Source organism: Belonocnema kinseyi, chromosome 8, assembly GCF_010883055.1.
Source record: "Belonocnema kinseyi isolate 2016_QV_RU_SX_M_011 chromosome 8, B_treatae_v1, whole genome shotgun sequence".
NCBI classification, from domain to species: Eukaryota; Metazoa; Arthropoda; class Insecta; order Hymenoptera; family Cynipidae; genus Belonocnema; species Belonocnema kinseyi.
In genome coordinates, this window is record NC_046664.1 from 131,175,784 (window position 1) to 131,197,485 (window position 21,702).

Below are 21,702 nucleotides of genomic sequence, written 5' to 3' on the forward strand. Positions count from 1 at the left end.
TACCGTCGCCACATTTTGAGCCAAGACATTCCCGATGATAGCTGCAGGGCGTGCCATGCACACGCCGAGCATTTAGCTCACATACTATCTAGTTGTCCAACAAACGCGGGAACGACCTACATTCAAAGGCTCAATGCGGCAATAAGTGTGCTTTATTACCATCTCGGTCACTCCTACGGCATTCACATTAATGCCGCTCCTCTAAATGCTCCTAGGGAAATTGAGTCAATTGTCGAGAATGGGAAGTGCCGCATATACTGGAACTTTATATTCTCGACAATTGTTTCTGTTGCTCACTCGAGGCCTGACATGGTTCTTCTTGACTTCGAGAAGCGAACCATGTTCGTTATCGAATTTTCGGCACCAGCTGACAAAAACATCATAGCCAAGGAGAATGAAAAGAAAGAGAGGTATCGAGACCTATAAGGGACTTGCAACGATTGTACCCGGAATATTCTGTTAAACTGATCGTCCTTATCATCGGCGCTCTTGGAGGTGCCAAGCTCTCACTTGCTAATAGCCTAAAAAGCATCCCTGCGTGTCAACAATATGCTAGAACACTTGCGGGAAAAATGTTGAAGGCGGTTGTCCTTGTGTCACTCCGTGTTCTTAGGGTGCACGAGGCTTTTGCTGGATCGTCGTATTGATTCCTTTACAGACTGTAACCACCTATCTCACGGTTGTGAGACGTGGTTGTGGCTGAAATTTTACCGCGATTTCGCTGGAAGCGGGTGCAATTTTTCAGATTAGCACCCGCTCCCGGCGAAATCCTGCGGTTGTCCTTATGACAAATTTTTAATTATGTATATAAGAACGAAATGACCTGAAACCTCAGTATCAGGTTAGTTCTGAAGAAGTGAACTGCATTTTTCACAAAACGTCGGCAAGATTCGTGGTTTTGCAAACAATTGAAACCCGAAACACTTCTTCAGGTTGTTATGAAACATCGCCGTCTTTATCCAGATAGTTTAAAGCAAACCTTGATATCGAGTTTTAAAATTTTAATGAACTTCATATTTACGTACATTCAATGAAGTATTTAACTCATAGAAAATAGTTTACCAGTATCAACAAAAACACGAAATATGTAAAGTACGTTTTATAGGCAGGTAAGAATTAATTTACTTTTAAAAGCAGCTGTGCACAATCTGTGTACAGAGTTTTAAGTCTGAAATTGTTTTCAAGCAGGTGGGTTTGATTTTTAAATTATTACACATATTTATCATTCGCTATTTAAAAATTTTACTTACTGCAATAGTATATTATGTAGGGTGTGATTGGCTTTTATGTGATCTGTGTCCAGTCTATGATTCCTTTTGATTCTAAGCGTAGTAGTATCCAAGTAAACGACAAGATCTAAGCCAAAGTGAAAAGCAGTCCATCTCCAAACGTGTTCACCGGGTCTCTCCACGCATCTGCCACACCGGAAACACTCCCTAGAAAATTGCTCATCGCTCATCTGCTTTGGTCTAAAGAAGAGATAATAATAAATCATTGAATTATAATTATTCGAATATTTTCACCAAAAAAATGTCAAAAAAAAAAGGTTGAATTTAGTTTTTCATCAAGAAGGGAATTTCTTTTTTCTTGTTAAGACAATTCTATTCCTTATAATTTCACCTTTAATTAAAAAAAAAATTTGGATACTCTCCTGGATCACTAGATAATTTCAATTTAGTGGGACCGTGCGCTGCTACCGCGCTGTTCTCCCATTGTCGCACAGTGGAGAAAGAGCACATTTTTAGACAAAACCGCCCGACACGTACCATTTATTAAAGAATTTCAAATTCATTAATACTTAAAATAAATCGATGTAATAACTAACTAGAAATTATTCTCAGTCGGTAAGATTAACAAAAAAAAATGTTAATAATACTATAAAGAAACTAATGAAAACGAAACTCATTTGTTGTTTTCAATAATTTGCTACTAAAAATCCATAGCTTTTGTATGAAATACGACAGATACTGATGTGCGATTACAATTAGTAAAAAACCCGACTTTTAACGATTATTTAAACAATTTTTATAAACAAATACACACTTCGACCATTTTTTCTTGATTTTGTTGTCTAATCCATCAAACCTTTTTACAAAATAATGTGAAAATGTGCAATTTGTCTATATACCCTCCAAAGATAGAGTTAAATTCTAAATGGGATCACCTTCGTGACCTAGATTGCGCGGATCCTACTCCTTTGAGTAATGAATAAATTGATCTGACAATCGGTACAGATTATTATGGCTCGTTTCTTTTACCAGCGTTATGTAAAGAACCTCCTGGTTCTTTTACAGTACAGCATACAGTCTTTGGATGGATTCTTTCGGGTCCAATTACAGCAAATTCTGAAACTCAAACCCACATTAAAATAAACCGTATTTCTACTCAGCAGGAATTGAGCTTTGATTGAAAAAAGTTTTGGGAGCTTGAGGAAGTTTGTCAACAATCAATGTTGACAGATGAGGAATAACGTTGCGAAACTCATTTTATGAAAACTCATTCGCGTACAAAAGACGGCCGTTATGTGGTACGTCTTCCGCCCAAAGAGGAATCTTTTGATTCACTAGGTAAATCTTTACCTCGAGCATTATCTATGCTCTATGGCGTTGAACGCCGATAAGCTAAAAATCCTGATTTAGCAAAAAGCTATGAAAGTTTTCTAGACGAATACGAAAATTCAGGTCATATGCGTCAAATTTCAGATTCTGGCAAAACATCTCTTCTGAGTTGTCCTCCAGTTCATTTGCCTCATCAGCTTGTTGTACGCGAATCAAACACTTCTACTCCAGCAAGGGTAGTTTTTATCGCCTCTAGTCCTACTTCTTCAGGAAAATCGTTAAATGACCTTCTCTTAGTAGGCCCAAAGCTTCATAATGATCTCACAGCTATTATTCTTCGTTGGAGAAATTTTCAATTTGTTGTAATGGCTGATATAAGCAAAATGTTTAGACAAATCTTTTTGGATCCTAGAGATGTTGATCTGCAGCGCATAGTTTGTTGTAAAGGACCTTCTAGAAAGATAGTTCACTATCAATTATTGATGGTCACATATGGAACGGCGTCGGCTCCATTCTTAGCAAACAGGGTCTTAAAACAGTTAGCCGAAGTAGAAGGTAGTAATTATCCTGAAGCTAGCGAAATTCTTAAAAATTATTTCTACGTCGATGACGTTTTATTCGGAGCTGATACTTTAGAACAAGCTCTACATTTACAAAAGGAACTAATTGAGCTTTTAGCTAGAGGAGGACTTCCTCTTCGAAAATGGTCCGCTAACGACCCTGAATTGATAACACATAACACTGCCTCTTTGAAAATAAAACAGTAGTAGAAACAGTAGAAATTGCTACTAAAAGAATAGTTCTATCCTTGATGGCTAGTTTATTTAATCCACATGGGTGGTTAGCGCTTGTAATTATAGTAGATAAAATTTTTATGTAGGAACTTTGGTTAAAAAAGCTCGACTGGGATGATTTTCACCCAGCACATCTAAATAATAAATGGAATGCGTATTATAAAAGTTTATCTTTACTTCAAAAACAAACCATATCGCGCTGGAATGTTCTCACCACTTATTTCAAATCTATTAAATTACATGAATTTGCAGAGGCTTCTAATAAAGCTTATGGGACCGCCATTTATTAAAAAATAATTGATAAGACAGAAAAGGTTAAAACTTCTCTATTGATAGCAAAGTCCAAGACGGCTCCTGTCATAACTGTTTGTATACCATGTTTGGAACTTTATGGTAGGGACCACCCTTTTTGCATGAATCTAAGAGTGGCCAGATCCTGTTTCTTCTGAAATACTAGAAAATAAGGGTACAACGTACAGATCTACCTGCTTAAAAAAGAAATAGGTTCTAAAAAACCTATCAGAGGTTAAACTCAATTTCGCTAAAATTGAGCCTTCACCAATGGACAAACTTACTGAAAGAGTGTCTACTTGGCCAAAGTTGATTAGAACAACATCTTTCAACGAAAATTAAGTTTCTTAAAACTAATACTACACATAAGCGTTCGAATCCTCTTAAAAATGTGTCCCCTTTTTTGGACAGCGATGAACGTCTTCGAGTAAAAGGTCACCTAGAAAATGCTCCTATTTCCTACAATGCCAAGCACCCAATAATTTTACCAAAAACTCGAGTCACGGATTTAATAATAGAGCAAGCTCATCAGAGAACCTTACACGGGGGTAAGCAAAAACTCTACAAGTGCTCAAACAAAATTATTGGATTTTAAAAGCACGTTATACTGCTCGAAGTATTAAAAACAAATGCATTCCTTGCGTTCGCGAAAAAGCCAAAGTACCTTCTCATATGATGGGTGAACTCCCTTCTACTAGGGTTACTAGATCTCGACCTTTTGAACATACTGGTCTCGATTACGTAGGACCAATTTTAGTTAAATTGGGTATAGGTAGATGATACAAAGCCCATAAAGCATATATAGCTCTGTTTGTATGCCTTGATACTAGGACTGTACATTTGGAGCTGGTATGTGCTTATACCACTGAATTCTTTCTGACTAAATTCAAACGTTTTGTAGCTCGCAGTGGATTCCCTTCCAATTTCTATAGCGACAACGGTACCAATTTTCAAGGAGCTGATCAGGAATTGATTATTTATTTTTCTTCTTTGTCATTTAGCTGGTATATAACCGCCCAAGTTCTTTTTCGTCAGCATGCTCTTTACTAAAATTAGAATAAAAATTTATGAGTCCCAGGAAACCTCGTAGCTGCTTGATGTTTCGCGGCGATAGAAAGTCTTGAATATTTTTTATCGATGGAAAGTCTTGAATATTTTTTATCATCTCAGAATCGGGTTTCACTCCTTCGGTGGTAAGTATGAAACCTAGAAATTTCGTCTCTTTTTTAAAGAAATGTAACTTCGTTAGATTTAAAGTCAAGTTATTTTTTTCTAGTCTTTCAAAAATTTCATCCAAATTTCATCTCATGAGGCGTGGTCCAGTCCGCGTACGTGCGCTGCCGTGCTTGTTTTTAGCCCGAAAGGTACCACGCGAAATTCGTAACTTCGACCTCGATATTGAAATGCTGTATATTTTCTTGAGTCACGATGTAAAAGTACTTGCCAAAAACTACTTGTCATGTCTAAATTTGACATGATGTTCATACCCTTAAATTTTTGAAACAGTACTTCTGCTGGTTCTGGGCACTCCCAGGCCTCTACCAGTATTTCATTTAAACGTCGAGCGTCGAGGCAAAGTCGAATGGTTCCATCTTTTTTTATTACTGACACTACAGGGTTGATGTACAGGCTGTTCTAACGTTGTATAATGTATCATGCGTTGAACTTCGGCGTCCACCTTCTATCTGTGTGCCATAGGAATCGGGTAGCTGCGTCCTACGAACGACTTTTCTTCTCGTATTTGCAATAGGTGTCGGTAATTTTGCAATAGGCCTGGTTCTCGACGAAACACTTGTCTGTGTTTCCACAGGATCTCACAGAGTCTTTTCATTCTTGTGTGAATATTCCCTGACTCTTCTACCTTATTTCGAATATCTTCGAACGTGATTTCTAGTGGAAGTTCATTGCTGAGTTCATTTTCTTCTGGCTGGCCGCCATTTTGTATGTTATTTTCTTCCATTGAAGATTCCATGACGCTGAGATTATGATCACCACTTTCTTGAATGCCCGTGTCCTCCTACTGGATTCTAATAACCGGTTGGCCATTTAAATAAGGGAAGGTCAGAGTTTTTGTATCTAAGTCAATGGTCGCTTTGTGTTCATCCAATACATCGATTCCGATAATGCAAGTGCGTGAAAGGTGTGGCACTACAAAAAAAGCTAATTGGATGATCGTGTTAGGTAGTTGAACGTCCGTGTAGATTTGTCGGTTTAGCCTACCGTCTTGCTCCCCAGGAGTCCAGCTACCGCGAGACCTGCTAATGGTAAGCATGGAAATTTATTGAAACGTTCCTTGTTTCCATTTAGGAACTCCTTCGAGTTTAGGAACTCCTCGAATTGTTATTTGGGAAGTTCTTGATCCTGAGTATATCGGCTCTCAACTTCCCTATTTTGTACGCGACATGGAGTTTGATTCACCGTTTGTCGCCATGACCAAGCACGTTCTTGTCCAGTGTTGTATAGTCTCTGTGGATTATTATTAATGGATAATTATTAAGTGTTTTTATTCAACTTTTACACGGATAAACTCGGTTATACATCATAGACACGGACTAAATCAAGTGACTGATGAGATTAGAATGTTATAAGCTAATTCAAATAATTTAATACGATGGTTGAAACCTCCTGCGATGACGTTGTAGGTATAAAATTACGAGCCGCCACGAGCGTTGGAGGTGACATTATTATTATTATTATTATTGGAAGGTCTACCTGCACTTGAATTCTATACATTATTCTCTCGAGCAGCGTTATTTCGGTTTCTCCATTCGCGTGTCTCCATATAGCCATTGTTCGAATTTTTAATTTTGTCGAACTCTTCTAATAACTCGATGAGTTGATCGCATCGGCTTATACGTCTATTCATTCCAGTATCTTTGCTGAAATTTGCATAAAAAATATCTAAATTGGATACCTCATCTTTTACGATGAGCCACCAGTCGCTTAGGGGTCCTGATAGTAATTTTTCTATGAGATATTCTGCGTCAACTGCCGAGACCGTACCACGTCCCAGTATTGTTTAAGTTGACGCAGGTATCTCATAGAGTTTCCTTCGCCGGTGAACTCCGGTAGGACGTACTTTATTTGAGGTTTGGTCATTGCCACCTGCTCAAGCGGCCTCGAACCTATACTGTCAGTGACGCGCTCTGAAACCCTTGATTGGGCCGTTTCCAGCCTATCAAGTCGCACCTGTGTTCATGCTTCCCTTTCTTCGAAACTATTTGTCATTGTGGTCGTGACCTCGAGGAATCGATTAATGCCATTTTCCAGTAATGACAATCTCTGTTGGAGGTCATTCTCTCGTTCGGTGACAATGTAGCATCCAGGAAAAGAGAAAATCAACTCACTTGGCAACTCAATTCTTTCGTTATCACTCTCGGTAACGCTGTATTGTTCGCGAAAGAAAATTTTTGTTTCCGTTACCACTGTGATATTTTCGTAGCACTCGTAAATAATCGTATATTGTTCATAGAATATCGCACTGATTTCACTCGTCCGCGAACTGTGTTTCATTTTTCAATAATTGTCTCTATTTTTTTCTCATAATTCTCACTAATTTTTCTGATTAATTTATCGATTGTGCTCTGCCCACCATTTGTCGAGCCTAGCCATACTCTTTCCTTCAAGACACAAATCGTTCGACATTCGATCTAAATCAATCATGCCCGACGGAACATTTTTCTGACTGATCGTTGGCGGTAAGTACGAGGTGTGTTCAAAAAATAAGGTGACTTTATGGTTTTCTCAAAAAATATTCACTTATTCCTCAATATTTATGTTGTGTCCTTCAAAGTAATCCCCCTCAGATATAATAAACTTGTGCCAACGCTTTTTCCAGTCATCGAAGCACTTCTGATAATCATTTTGTGGTATAGCCTTGAGTTCTTTCAGCGATGCAGTTTTTATCTCCTCAATCGTTGAAAATCGATGTCCTTTCATGGGTCTCTTCAGTTTTGGGAAAATAAAAAAGTCACTGGGGCCAAATCCGGTGAATATGGAGGCTGAGGCATGACCGTGGTGCTGTTTTTGGTCAGAAAATCTTTCACACGCAACGATGAATGAGCAGGTGCATTATCGTGATGCAAAAGCCACGAATTGTTTTTCCAAAGTTCTGGAGGTTTTTTGCGTATCGCCTCTCGCAAACGGCGCATAACTTGAAGGTAATACTCATTATTGACTGTACGACCTTGTGGTAAGAATTCCTGATGCACTACTGCACGGTAATCAAAGAAGACAGTGAGCAAAACTTTCACATTTGACCGAACTTGACGTGCTTTTTTCGGTCTTGGAGACTCAGGATGTTTCCACTGAGACGATTGGGCTTTAGTTTCGACGTCATAACCATATACCCACGATTCATCCCCAGTTATAACCCTTTTGAGAAAATCAGGATGATTATTGACTTCATTCAACATCTCCAGAGCGGTGATCATGCGATGGATCTTTTAATCAAAATTAAGCAGTTTTGGAACAAACTTCACTGGCACACGTCTCATGCCCAAAACGTCCGGAAAGATAGCATGGCATAAGCCAACCGATATGCCAACATCTTTAGCAACTTCTCTGATGGTAATTCGGCGATCTTGCAACACCATTTCTTCCACTGCGTGAACGTTTTCATCTGTTGTTGACGTGCTGGGACGTCCAGGGCGAGGTTCGTCTTCGACATCCTCTCGGCCTTTTTGGAACAGCTTGTACCACTTATACACATTTTTCTTACTCAGAGTAGACTCACCGTATGCAACTGTCAACATTTCAAGAGTTTTAGAGCACTGGATTCCATTTTTCACAGAAAATTTAATGCAAACTCTTTGCTCGATTTTTTTCGAAAGAAGAAAATCGCCGAGCACACCAAAACCTTCTAACCTTTTACGCCTCTGCCAGAAAAACAACACGAGCTATATAGTCAAAACTGTAAACATGTGATCGTGACGAGTGTACCAACACAACAAAACAAAAAATTTAAAACTTGAATGTACGTAGCCCGCGCAAATTGAAGTTACCTTACTTTTTAAACACACCTCGTATACTCGTTGACAATTTTTATCGCCTTTAAAAACCCGGTAATTAATATCTTTTTCATCAATTGTATAATAACAATTTTCAAGAACCTTAGTCTTTTTTAAACTCGCATGCCCCACGTTGAGCGCCGATTGTAAGCGACTTTTATACTAAGTTAACTTATTGTTAAACATGTAATTTATCTAACTGTAAAAATAGAAAGAAGTGTAATTTGCATGGAGAAACACTAAGATTCTTCTGACATACAAAATTCATCTTTATTCAAGAAAGCCTGAGCTAATCTATTCACACATTTATTTATTCTAGAACCCTAGTCTATGTGACATTTTCAAAAAAATGATTTTCTTAATATCAACTATGAGGTTCTACTCTGAGATTTGCCTCGTGCGTATTTATCGATGAGGAGTATTCGACTCCTAAACTCTTTGGTAGAAGAATAAAACTACTTGTCCCAATACAAACTAAAGGATTTTTATCTTCAATTATGCCTATTCTCAAATAATTCAATAAAATACAGGATATTTAATCAATCAACCTCGTGAAATAATCCGCAAGCTGGCTCGTCATTACAATGACGAAATTAAATATGCCATCATCAGTAGTCCGCGGGGGCGGGGGGGGGGGGGGGGGGGGGGGGGGAGCAGAGGAATCCCCGGGAAGGTAACTCATTGCGACTAACGGCGAATCAAACTCCATATCGCGTACAAAATATGGAAGTTGAGAGCCAATATACTCAGGATCAAGAACATCCCAGATAACAATTCGAACGCGCATGTTACGCGCACGTCGATGCGCGCATAACATGCATGCCAAAATTCACTATGTTCGCCCACATTTTGTGATTGTAACTAAAGTGCGTGCACAAGGTGTGACACAATGCTAACATGTTTACAATCACCCTGTGACAAAATTTTGCGGCGCGCACAAAATGGTTAATTTATAAATTAACCAAATTTATTATTTAATGCTTATAAAAGCGAAAGAGATGGAGAATCTATTTTTTTATCATGAGAGTGAAAGAGAGAAATAGTCTGCCAGTCTCTTTCACTCTCGCTTTACGCCGCCTTTTTCTGCGCACTGGGACTGCGCGGAACTAGCTTGCTAGCTGCCGGTCCTAGTTTTGTGAGAATCACGAAGTACCGCACGCCATGTATTTCGACTGGCGCCAGTTCGCGATCGCCTGTCTTCGAAGTTTTATGCCTTCCCAGATTAGAGCTTCCCTTCAGTGAAAATATAAAATTAGAAATTGTCGTCTTCTATGGAGTATCGAGTGTGTTGATAGGTTAAGTTCGGTTATGTCAAGTGTCAGTTGGTGTCACGAACGCAGTGATAATGCTTGTATAATTTATAAAATTATATGAATAATGCCATTAATACAAGAAGGGGAATATAAAAACATTAGAAGGCAAGTATAGATATTGAGGATTTTGCGTCTAATATATTTTGAAAGACTAGAAAAAAATAACTTGACTTTAAATCTAACGAAGTCATATTTCTTTAAAAAAGAGACGAAATTTCTAGGTTTAATACTTACCACCGAAGGAGTGAAACCCGATCCTGAGGAGATAAAAAATATTCAAGACTTTCCAGTGCCGCGAAACATCAAGCAGCTACGAGGATTTCTAGGACTCAGTAATTTTTATTCTAAATTTAGTAAAGAGAATTCTCACGAAAAAGGGATATTACTTGGAAACGGATGCTAGTAACTGTGCGCTCGGAGTCGTTCTATACCAGCTAAATGACAAAGGGGAAAAAGAAAGAATCAGGTTAGCCAGTCGCACACTGAAAGGCCCATAAATCACGTACTTTACGACAGAAAAAGAACCACTTGTAATAGTCTGGGCACTGCAAAAATTTAGAACGTACCTGCAGGGTGCTAATATCATAAATCGCACCGATCACCGCGCACTCACATTCTTGAAAACATTTAAATTTGTGAATGCTCGCCTAACACGCTGGATACTGGCGATACAAGATTATAAAGTAAAAATTCAACATTTACCTGGAAAGGAGAATATCATGGCGGACGTGCTGAGCCGGATACACGACGGTGAAAATTGTCGCAAAAATCCAGGTGAAACACAGGTAATTATAAACACGTTAAGTTACCAATGGACCGCTGAGACCGCACAATTGATAAGAAACAATCCACAAGAACAAAAGGAAAAGAAAATTATACAACTCATTTGTGACGCAAAAGGAAATCAGGAGGATAAAACGCATTTCAAAATATTGAACGACGCCTTGTACTACTTCAATGGTACAAATTACCGAATTTATGCACCGTCACGCCTGATCGAAAAAATCATATGGGAGTGCCACATTTCATATGGACATCCGGGAGCTGAAAAAACGTATAAAATCCTACGAGAGTCATTCTATACGCCACGCCTGGCTAAACTTACAAGACAGACGTTGGCCACCTTGACTTAGGCCAACGGAACAAAATATCAACGACAACCTTACAAGCTTTACAAGAACCTGTTCTATCAAGTGAGCCTCTCAAACCTATCTCAATTGATTTCTTCGGTCCCCTTGCGAAAGCTAAATATGGATATGAATATTTACTGGTGATGATCGATACTTTCACGAAATATACTAAATTTTATCCGATTCAAAAACCACAAGTGAGACGGCACTCGATTCTAAAGCCATGAATGGCGACAGGCTCTAGAGGAACGAAGGATAAAAATGATATTAACTTCAATAAGGCATCCACAGGCTTATATGGTCGACAGAGTGAATAGAAAACTCGCACGACTCTTTCGAACCCTCCTACCCTTTGATCAACACAACGGATGGTGCCTGCGACTTGAAAATATCAAGACGGTAATTAACGAGTCGCACCACGATACGAAAGAGATAACACCATATGCCTCCCCAACATCCCTCAACCCCTGCAAAGTAACCGCGAGGAACAATTAGTTATGGCAAAGTTTCTCCTGGTCTACGAATGGTCATACCGAATCAAGAAGCAAGTCGCCACAAAAGTCTACATTTTGGGGCTTACGGAAAATGACCGAGAGAGGGAACAATATCACGCCGACGACTTGAGAAAATACCTCCGAAAGAAAATGGAAAGAGACGATAACGAAAACGTGCCACTTGGGTCCTAGGACCTACCGAAAATTTCGGTTAGGTCAGTATCGACAAACCAGTCAACCATGCCAGACGCAAGCACGAGTTTCGAATGCCTCGAATTCTACCCCGAGATGGAAATCCAATGCAATTTCGATAATGAAGAGGAGAATTCTTTCAAGAGGATCACATATAACTACGTCGTCTTAACGCCAAAACCCTACACTGAGATTACCTAGAAGAACAACGCACTATTACGTATAAACAACTCAGTGTCAACGGTTGTGGCGACACACTTTCGCAAACGTAAGAAGGTAGGTGCGAGGGTAGGAACCAACAACAATGGAAATTCGACTCCCCCATCCTTAGAAGTCATCACAATTGAGGACAATCGGCAAGACGAAGCTGAAGCACCAATACCGATTGTGATTACCTTAGATGAGGAAAATGTGGAGGAATCGATCTTCACACGACAAGAGACATCACCACAGACATCGACATCGGCTCAAGGGAGAGACGACATTCGAAAAGAACGTGACATCATAATGCAAGCCAACACTTATGTGCAAACCGAGGATAGCAAGATCATGCAGAAGAAAATTTTGCAGAAAATCACGGTTTACACATTAAATCGTTTAACGGTAACTAGGGAAGACAAATGTAAACAGCCCTCGGAAGCCCATATTGAAACGACATTCACCGATACCGAGAGAAAGTGGATAGAGCTAACTGAAGCCAAAGGCAAAGGCCATAATATGAAGGGAATTTACTCGGTCAGGAAGAGCCGACACGACACGCTAATTAAAGAGATCCTGAGTAAGAAAAACGCTCGGCCAGGCAAGCGACCACTTCCCCTCGGTACGGAAAATCAGAGCAGTGACGAGAGTCCCATAAAAGTCAATCGTCCCGAACTTGGGACAGAGCTGCGGCAAGATTATATAGGGGCATTGAAAAGAGAAGAACAAAGGACGAGAAAGGCCAAGGCGCAGAAAACACCGGAGGAACTCATCGACTCCTGCACGGGAGAAACCCTGGAGGACTTTGAAAACTACCAAGCATGGATAGCGGCCCAGGCCTAGCCAATCTCGGCAACTTGGCAGTTTAATGAAAGAAACAGCCTTCATCTAAACAACCGGGAGGAATACAGGCGAGTCAGATTACACGTAAACGGCGTGCTGCAGAAAATCGAGACGATCACGCTTGAGTGAGTCGAGTGAACCTGAAGGGAGATCTGGAGGACAGCTTTCCTCCTTATCCTGCCTTCGAACTATCCCCTTTTTGGAAAGAGAAGTTCCTTAAAATATCTATTTAAGTGTTTCTTAAAGAAATATTCAAAGTCTTCTAGTTTGGTATCGTACTCCTAGTAGAGAGCTAAGGAAGATTCTTCCTTATAACTGTCCAAAAGAGCACTTACTAAAACTTTCCCAATCAATCGAGATTCAATGTGAAATCTAGAAATTTTATTCCTCACAACTTTCCGAGCAACGTCGAGGACTCCTTGGCTCTTGGTCTACGTCATTTGAGTGAAAACTCTTTACAATCTGGCATTCACGCTTGGTACTTACGAGCAATAGGGAGACTGTTTTCTCTCTACCTGGTCGAAAGGTATCAATTGGCGAATGGTAGTGAAGTAAGGAAATAACTGTTAAAATTAAAAGGCTCTCGAGTGTCCAGTTTCTAAAATATCTCGAAAATCTTTGAGGATAATCCTCCCGTATCTCTCTTTCTTGTGCTGGGAGCGCCTTTTAAGTAATTGCCTGCGACAAATGTTCAGGTATGTGCGACGCTCGCAATCCTCCGTGTTTAGGGACTTTTTGCGTTACCTGCGCGCAAGTCTTGTACCAAAGAGTTTAGGAGTCGAATACTCCTCATCGATAAATACGCACGAGGCAAATCCCAGAGTAGAACCTCATAGTGGATATCAAGAAAATCATTTTTATTTGAAAATACCACATAGAATAGGGTCTAGAATTCATAAATGTAAATGAAAATTGCACCCGCTCCAAGCGAACTCGCGGTAAAATTTCAGCCACAACCACGTCTCACGACCGTGAGATAGGTGGTTACAGTCTTTAACGGAATCAATACGACGATCCAGCAAAAGCCTCGTGCACCCTAAGAACACGGAGCGACCCAAGGACTACCGCCTTGTGCATTTTTCCCGCAAGTGTTTTAGCATATTGTTGACACGCAGGGATGCTTTTTAGGCCATTAGCGAGTGAAAGCTTGGCACCTCCAAGAGCGACGATGATAAGCCGAAAATTCGATAACGAACATGGTTCGCTTCTCGAAGTCAAGAAGAACCATGTCAGGCCTCGAGTGAGCAACAAAAACATGATGTCTTTTGAATGGGACCTCTCTGGCTACGCATATAAAAATCTATATTGTTTACATTTTTTGTTTAAATTGGACTTAAAAAAGTGATTTTGGGTAAGTTTTTGTTGATTTGTATAATTGCAACATTGCAAAAAATTAAAAAGTAGTTTTTGAAAGGAATATCTGCATTCGCAGGCACTTGCTTGACAGTCGTACTGTTTTGGTATTGCTACAACAGTTGCACATAATCTTATTTCTTTAATTTTTCGATTTTGACTCAGAATTATCGAGATAATTGAGGAAAAGGGTGCAAGAGTTTACTGTGCGGTTTATTGTAAAAATATAACAAAAAATGTTAAATATGAAGCATCACTGAAGTTTGTCCTATCACACTACCTCTTATAAATCATAATTATATTGGAATGTAATTCGTGTACACGATAAACACGAGAGGAGGCTCTGCGGCTTTATAAAGGAACGCTCCTTTGCGAATCATCTCGTAGTTCTTGACCATTTTTAGGAGAGGATCTCTACCATTTGCAACGACTTAAACTGTACTTAGTCCAATCCGATTATAAAGACAGTATAAAGACAAAACAAAGACAGATGATAAAGACCCATTATAAATTCAGGAGTCCGCTCTCGCCTTGACCGGGTGAAATGTATAATCGCGGAACAGACGAATTGATATGCATATGCATGATCTTACGTGTAGCGATTTCAAAGGCCTTAAGCTCGTTCTTCGTCCATTGAACCACTCCAGACGAGAATACTTGAATCGAAACGGCAAGCATGTTAGTCGTTTTTTAAATCGTTTCATTTGATTTAAATAATTTTAGCCAAAAAATCATTCACCTACACTTACAGAATACATCGACTGCACTTTGGTTAGTTTATACCTTATAGTCAACATTCAGCCAAGTTCAGTCCTTTACTTTTGTTGAACAAACCTTTAGTTTCTCTCGACCACGATAAAGACATAAAAAATTGATCTTTCGTCAGATAAATTTTATCGTTCGTATCTGAGAATTTAGGCATTTTGAATAAAATTCACCTTCAATACAATAACACGCCCCTCTACAAGTTGTAGAGAGTTAGATATCGTTCAGATGTCTTGTAGATATCAAGTTACAGATAATTGGTTTAAAAATTCACGTCAGGTGATTTTTCGGACACCTGAGAATTTTAATCGTTGTCATCCTTGTTAATATTTTCTTTTTGTCGCTAGTACAAAGATTATTTATATAGGATATAAGAATTTTAAATGTCTGAAGTTTTCTGGTTTTTGAGAACATTACAAATTTATCAATCAAATTTTTTCTTTAATCGCTTCGTGTCCTCAATACAAACGAGAGTTGCGTCGGTCTGTCGCTGTGACTTCCTCGTGCCCTATGAACCCTTATCTCACGGTCGTGAGACGTGCCCGTAAGTGTTGTTTACAGCGGTTCTACTGAATGCCAATATGATTTTTAGTTAACGGTTGCTCCCAGTATGGCCATGCTTTCAGTAGAACCGCTGTAAACAACACTTATGGGCACGTCTCACGACCGTGAGATAAGGTTCATAGGGCACGAGGAAGTCACAGTGACAGACCGACGCAACTCTCGTTTGTATTGAGGACACGAAGCGATTAAAGGATGACAGTTTGCAGCGTTCACTTCGCAAGTGCCTTGGCATGTTTTTGGCACGCTGGTATTACTTCAAGGTTACGAGTCAGTGATAGCTTCGCATCTCCGAAAGCACCGAATACAAGAGCAATAACTTTAACCGAATATTTTGGGCATAGTTGTTGCATCCCCCTTTTGATGTCTTGATACCTATCCTGCTTTTCCTTCTCCTTGGCAATGATGTTGTCGTCAGCCTGGGCCGAGAATTTAATTACGAATATAGTTCGTTTCACGAAGGATTCAATGAGTTAAGCAAATCGAAGGAATTCAGAGAATTAAGGAAATTCCAGGAATTTAGAGAATTTAAGGAATTTATATGATTCAAGGGATTCGAGAATTCAAGGAATTCAGATTACTCGTAGAATTCAGAGTATTCAAGAAGTGAGGATAATTCAAGGAATTCAGAAAATTCAAGGAACACAGAGAACTCCAGGGATTCAAAGAAGCATTGAATTGAGAGAATTCAAGGGATTCAAAGATTTCAAATTATTCAACAAATTTAAGGAATCCAGAAAATTTAAGGCATTCAGAGAATCCAACGCATTCAGAAAATTCAAGGAATTCAGGAAATTTAACAAATTCAGAGATTTCAAAAAATTTAAGGAATTCTGAGAATTCAAGGAAGTTAGAGAATTCATTGATTTAAGTGAATTCACGGGATTCAGAGCTGTTGATGAATTCAGCGATTTCAAGAAACGCAGAGACTTCCAGAAACTAAAAGAATTTAAGGAATTCAACAAATTCAAGGAATGCAGAGAATTCAACAATCAGCAAATTTGAAGGAATCCAGAGGATTCAATGGATTCAGAGAATCCGATTTATTCAGACAATTCACAGAATTCAGATAATACAAAGAATTTAGAGAATTGAAGAAATTTAGAGATTTCAAAGAATTTAAGGAATTCAGAGAATTCAAGGAGCTCAGATAATTAGGGGAATTCAGAAATTTGAAGGGATTTTGAGAATTAAAGGGATTCCGAGAATTCAATAAATTCAGAGAACTCTAGGGATTCATGAATCTCAGAGAATTCAAGGCAGTCAGCAAATCCAAGGCATTTAGATAATTCAAGGCGTTCATGGAATTCAAAGATTTCAACTAATTCAATGTTTTCAGAGAATTGGCGGGATTCAGAGCATTTAAGGAATTCAAAGGTTTTAAGGAATTCAGAGAATTTAAGGTGTTCAGAAAATTCAAGGAATTTAGAAAATTCAAAGAATGCAGGTAATTAAAGGAATCCAGAGAATTTGGGCAAATAAGTGAATATAGAGAATTCAGAATATTTTAGTAATTCATAAAATTCAAGGAATTTAGAAAATTCAAGGAATTCAGAGAATTCAAGTTTTCAGATAATTCAAGGAATATACAGTGAGTTTAAGGGATACAGAACATTCAAGGCATTCAGCAAATCCAAGGTATTCAGAAAATTCAAGGAATTCAGAGTTATCCCGTTTGAGGGGATGATGGTTAAAAAAATATTATTTTACTGCAATATAATAACATAATTCTAGTCTGAACAAAGTTTACGCTGCCCTTTAAATGATTCATTTCAATGAAATTTTAGTTTTTAAGTAATTATTCAAAAACTTTGAACGGTGACTTCAGCTCCCAAATATGAATTTGGGCACGTATAAAAAAATACGTGAAACAAACTTCGATACGAATCAAATCGGAGGCAGACATGTGGGTAACCTTCCTTATAAATATTATGCAACAAAATATTCATTGTAAAGTAAATTAAAAAAGCCTTCTCATAATGTGCCCGACGAAAATGTTTAAATAAATTTTTGAAAAGCCATTTTAGACATTATAAAACTTGGTGGGATTAAATGTCATAAGGAACATGTTTTTAATAAGAAAATGCTGAATATTAACATTGATGGTCCAATATAATCTCGCAAAGTTGTATAATGTCTTCTGTGTTTTCATGTTTATTGAAAAATGTATGTAGGGCACTTTATAAAAATGTTTCTTTATATATTTTCTCATTAATATTTTATTCCAAATTAATTAAACAACATTGATTCTAAAAATTTGCATAGCTTTACTTGGCAGGTTTTTTGCATGGCAAATGTTTTTGGTTGGTTCACTTTATTTTCAAAACAACCTTGTTTTACCGCTCAAATCATCAAAAATTTGATTGGTAAATTTGTGATGTTCTCAAAAACCAGAACACTTCAGACATTTAAAATTCTTATATCCTATATAAATGATCTTTGTACCAGCGACAAAAAGAAAATATTAACAAGGATGACAACGATTAAAATTCTCAGGTGTCCGAAAAATCACCTGAAGTGAATTTTTAAACCAATTATCTACAACTTGATATCTACAAGACATCTGAACGATATCTAACTCTCTACAACTTGCAAAGGGTCGTGTTATGGTATCTAAGGTGAATGCAATTCAAAATACCTAAATTCTCAGATATGCCCTTCTGTCGTTTTGCCGACGATATCTTGAATGTATTTGATTAATTTAGGCTAATTATTTTAACAAGCCTCTCACGTTACACTTTGCGAATATTATAAATAAAAAGTGCACAGTAAGTCTCAGGAATAAATATGAATTTGAACTTTCATTTGGATAAAAACGCTGCAGCAAGTTTATCTGACGAACGACAAAATTTATCTGACGAAAGATAAATTTTATCTGTCTTCATCGTGGTCGAGAGAAACTAAAGGTTTGTTCAACAAAAGTAAAGGACTGAACTTGGCTGAGTGTTTAATATGCCAAGGCACTTGCGAAGTGAGCGCTGTAAGCTGTCATTCTTTAATCGCTTCGTCTTCTCAATACAAACCAGAATTGCGTCGGTCTGTCGTTGTGATTGCCTCGTGCCTTGTGAACACTTATCTCGCGGTCGTGAGACGTGCCCGTAAGTGTTATTTACTGCTGTTCTACTGGAAGCAACCGTCAACTAAAAATGATACTGGCTTTCAGTAGAACCGCTGTAAACAACACTTATTGGCACGTCTCACGACCGTGAGATAAGTGTTTACAGGGCACGAGGCAATCACAACGACAGATCGACGCAACTTTGGTTTTTATTGAGCACACAAAGCGATTAAAGCCGCATTATGTCTGTATAGATATGTAGTGTCCAAACTCCAATTCTCTCACATTGGTGAAAATGAATAGTTCACGTTTGTGAGATTTACATATGAGTATGAATATCTAGGACATACTTATCCAAATTGAGCCGCAGAGGCGCTACCATGTCAATATATGTGCCTATTCTGGGCAAGTTTACTCTTAGTTTTGCGCTTGCTTTTATTTTAACAGTCTAAAAGTAATCCAGGTACATATCAGGAAAACTGTATTTAGTTGACGTCATGCTAAATAATGTTACACCATTTTTAAATAAAAATATGTTTTCAGGATTTTTAAGACTAGTATTTTTACATGTAGGGACAAAGGCCATGATTAAAATTCACACACACACACACACACAAACACACTTTAAAGAAGAATTATATATTTCCAGCTCGCTTAAAAAATATTAAAAGCAAGGAACGTTACTTACAGATGGCGCAATGAGCGCGACAAAAATAAGGATTTGAAAGGATTATGATTTTTAATTTTTAAATATGAATTCGAGCAACATTTTTTAAAATATAGCGGTATTATTAGTGATTTTAGAGCATATAGTTTATTATCCAAACATAAAATCATTTTCAAAATGTAGAGCATGATATTGGAATATTGAAACGCCTAACTCGTTTAGTTCTCCGTTCTTCTATTCTCCTTGGTCTAGAGATGTCTACCGACTACCGTGCACCACAGCGCTGTAAGAAGAGGGGAATGCCAACACTCTCTTGGTGTATTTTGACGAGTAAAGACAGGCGCGTTGTCAGTATTAAAATACTTTTACGATTTCCACAGAATATAGAGTGTTAAATATATTTCTGAGTTATCGCTTATTGGAAACCTATACCCACAACAGGTTATGGGCCGAGAAAGCTAACACTACAAAAAATTCTAAATTTAAAAGTTAAAATATGTCAGGGAAAGGAAAACTATTTTTTGTCCACGAGCAGTGCTATTGAAACAAGAAAAGATAAGTACACTGGCTTCGACAAGTACGGGAGAGAGTCCTCAAGCAGAGGGTGAGTACTAAAATGATTTTTTCGGAAGTATAAAGTAAGTTTCCACGTGTTGAAAATATAAAAAAATATAAAATGAAATATAGCTGATCGAATGCTTAGAATGATAAATTACAAATTCGATTTTACATCGAATAATCGATAAAGCGTGAAAACAAGGACAACGGTATACTGAGATTGAAGACGCGAGTGTGAAAGAAGTGTACAAAATAAATTATGAAAATCATCAGTTACAATTAAAAATAATTTTATTATCATGTGAAAGACGCGATTCAATTTCGCTATAAGAATGGCGGGGCGATAGAGAGATTCCGAATGTTTACAGTAATAGGTCTAAATGCTATAGGCACCTTAGAAGACCACTGGTCGAGAGGCGTATTGTAGAGCCGGCATGCATAAGAAAGAGATAGGAACAGTGAAACAGAGAAGGAAGGTAGTTTACGACAACGCTGCGCTCAAGCGAACGGTGTGTTTAGAGACAAATAGCTATCGTTTTTGATAGTGTTGCCGAACTTCTTCGCCTATTTATTTACGTACATTTTCAACCGTTGATCTGACTATACAGGACTGTGTAATGGCCATAGATACATTGGTGTGAGTATGAATAGATGTACATCCGTGTTTATATGATATGTGCGCTTCTATGCGTATACGTATATACATGCTAATACGGATTCAAAATAAATGTTATTCGATGTAGAAAAAGGTGCGAATAATGATAAAAAGTTAACTTTAAACAATTTGCAAATTAATATAATAATTAACGATGTGCACAATATTGTAATAGAAATGAAATAGGAATGAAATATTTGAAAATAAATAAATTAAAATTTTGTGGTCGCAATATCAATCAAAATAAATGCTTTGCATGTGACAAGTCGTTAGCAAATTTGCAGAAGTATTTGACGAAATCCTTTCCGTTAGACGAGTACCATAAAGGAGACAAAGTTTTAATTAAGGTAGGAAATGAGACGCTCTACACCATACCTGAGAGCAGAAATGAAGGTTATAAAACAAATGTGATAGATAAAATTGAAAATAGGTGAAAACAGTGAAAAGATATGCGTGTAGAAAAATGAGTAAGGTGAAAATGTATACATATAGTAGAGACAGCATAGGTGCATATGTGGGCTAGCACACACACATATAGCACCAGTGCACAATATTCGTTACTTCTCAAAACAGCGTTTCTTAACAGTAAGATAGATGAAGAAGTCTATTTGGAAATCCCTAAAGGCACGTATTATTCAGAAATAGAAAAAACTAGACCAAGTTTGCAAAATCGAACGTGCTTTATATGGTTTAAAAATCCGTTTCAAACATTGGAATAATACATTTAGCGAAGTCGCATTAAGGATGTGACTTGAAAACTTCGATTTAGAACCGTGTATGTTCAGCTGGAAAGAAAACGAGAATCTTTTTTTATTATTATACGTAGATGATATACTTGTAGCGAGTAATAATAAAAGAAATCGGAAAAAAGTTGTAAACGGACTGAGTAAAGAATTTGAAATGACAGTATTAGGTGAGCCTAAAGAATACTTAAGTATTCTGGCAGGCGCAACTAGACCAGATATTACCTATGCTGTGAATTTCTTGAGTAGACATCAGGTCCATCCAGTATCAGATGATTGGAGATTGGTGCAGAGTTTTTCGTTACTTGAAAGGTACGAGTAGCTTAAGCTTGAGGTATTTAGGTGTCACAATTCATATCAGTGATGCGATAACATGGAGAACTCAAAAGCAACCGTATGTAGCACTGTCGACATGCCAAGCTGAATACATTGCTAGGAGCGAGGCGAGTCAAGAGATGATGGAAATGAGCAACTCGCCGCGGCGAGTAGTGCAGAGATATTTGGAGATAATAAAACTAAG

The 21,702-nt window shown here is 38.0% G+C and overlaps 1 protein-coding gene across 7 annotated transcripts in view; it reads right to left on the minus strand.

Moving 5' to 3' along the window:
* The window catches only part of LOC117178139 (protein germ cell-less), a 175,267-nt gene that overhangs the window by 53,180 nt on the left and 100,385 nt on the right, over nucleotides 1-21,702 (minus strand). For all 7 annotated transcript variants that reach the window (XM_033369396.1, XM_033369399.1, XM_033369397.1 and 4 more), the window contains one exon: nucleotides 1,251-1,469. In XM_033369396.1, coding sequence (XP_033225287.1) covers nucleotides 1,251-1,469 — 219 coding nt within the window. The remainder of the gene's footprint in view (nucleotides 1-1,250; nucleotides 1,470-21,702) is intronic.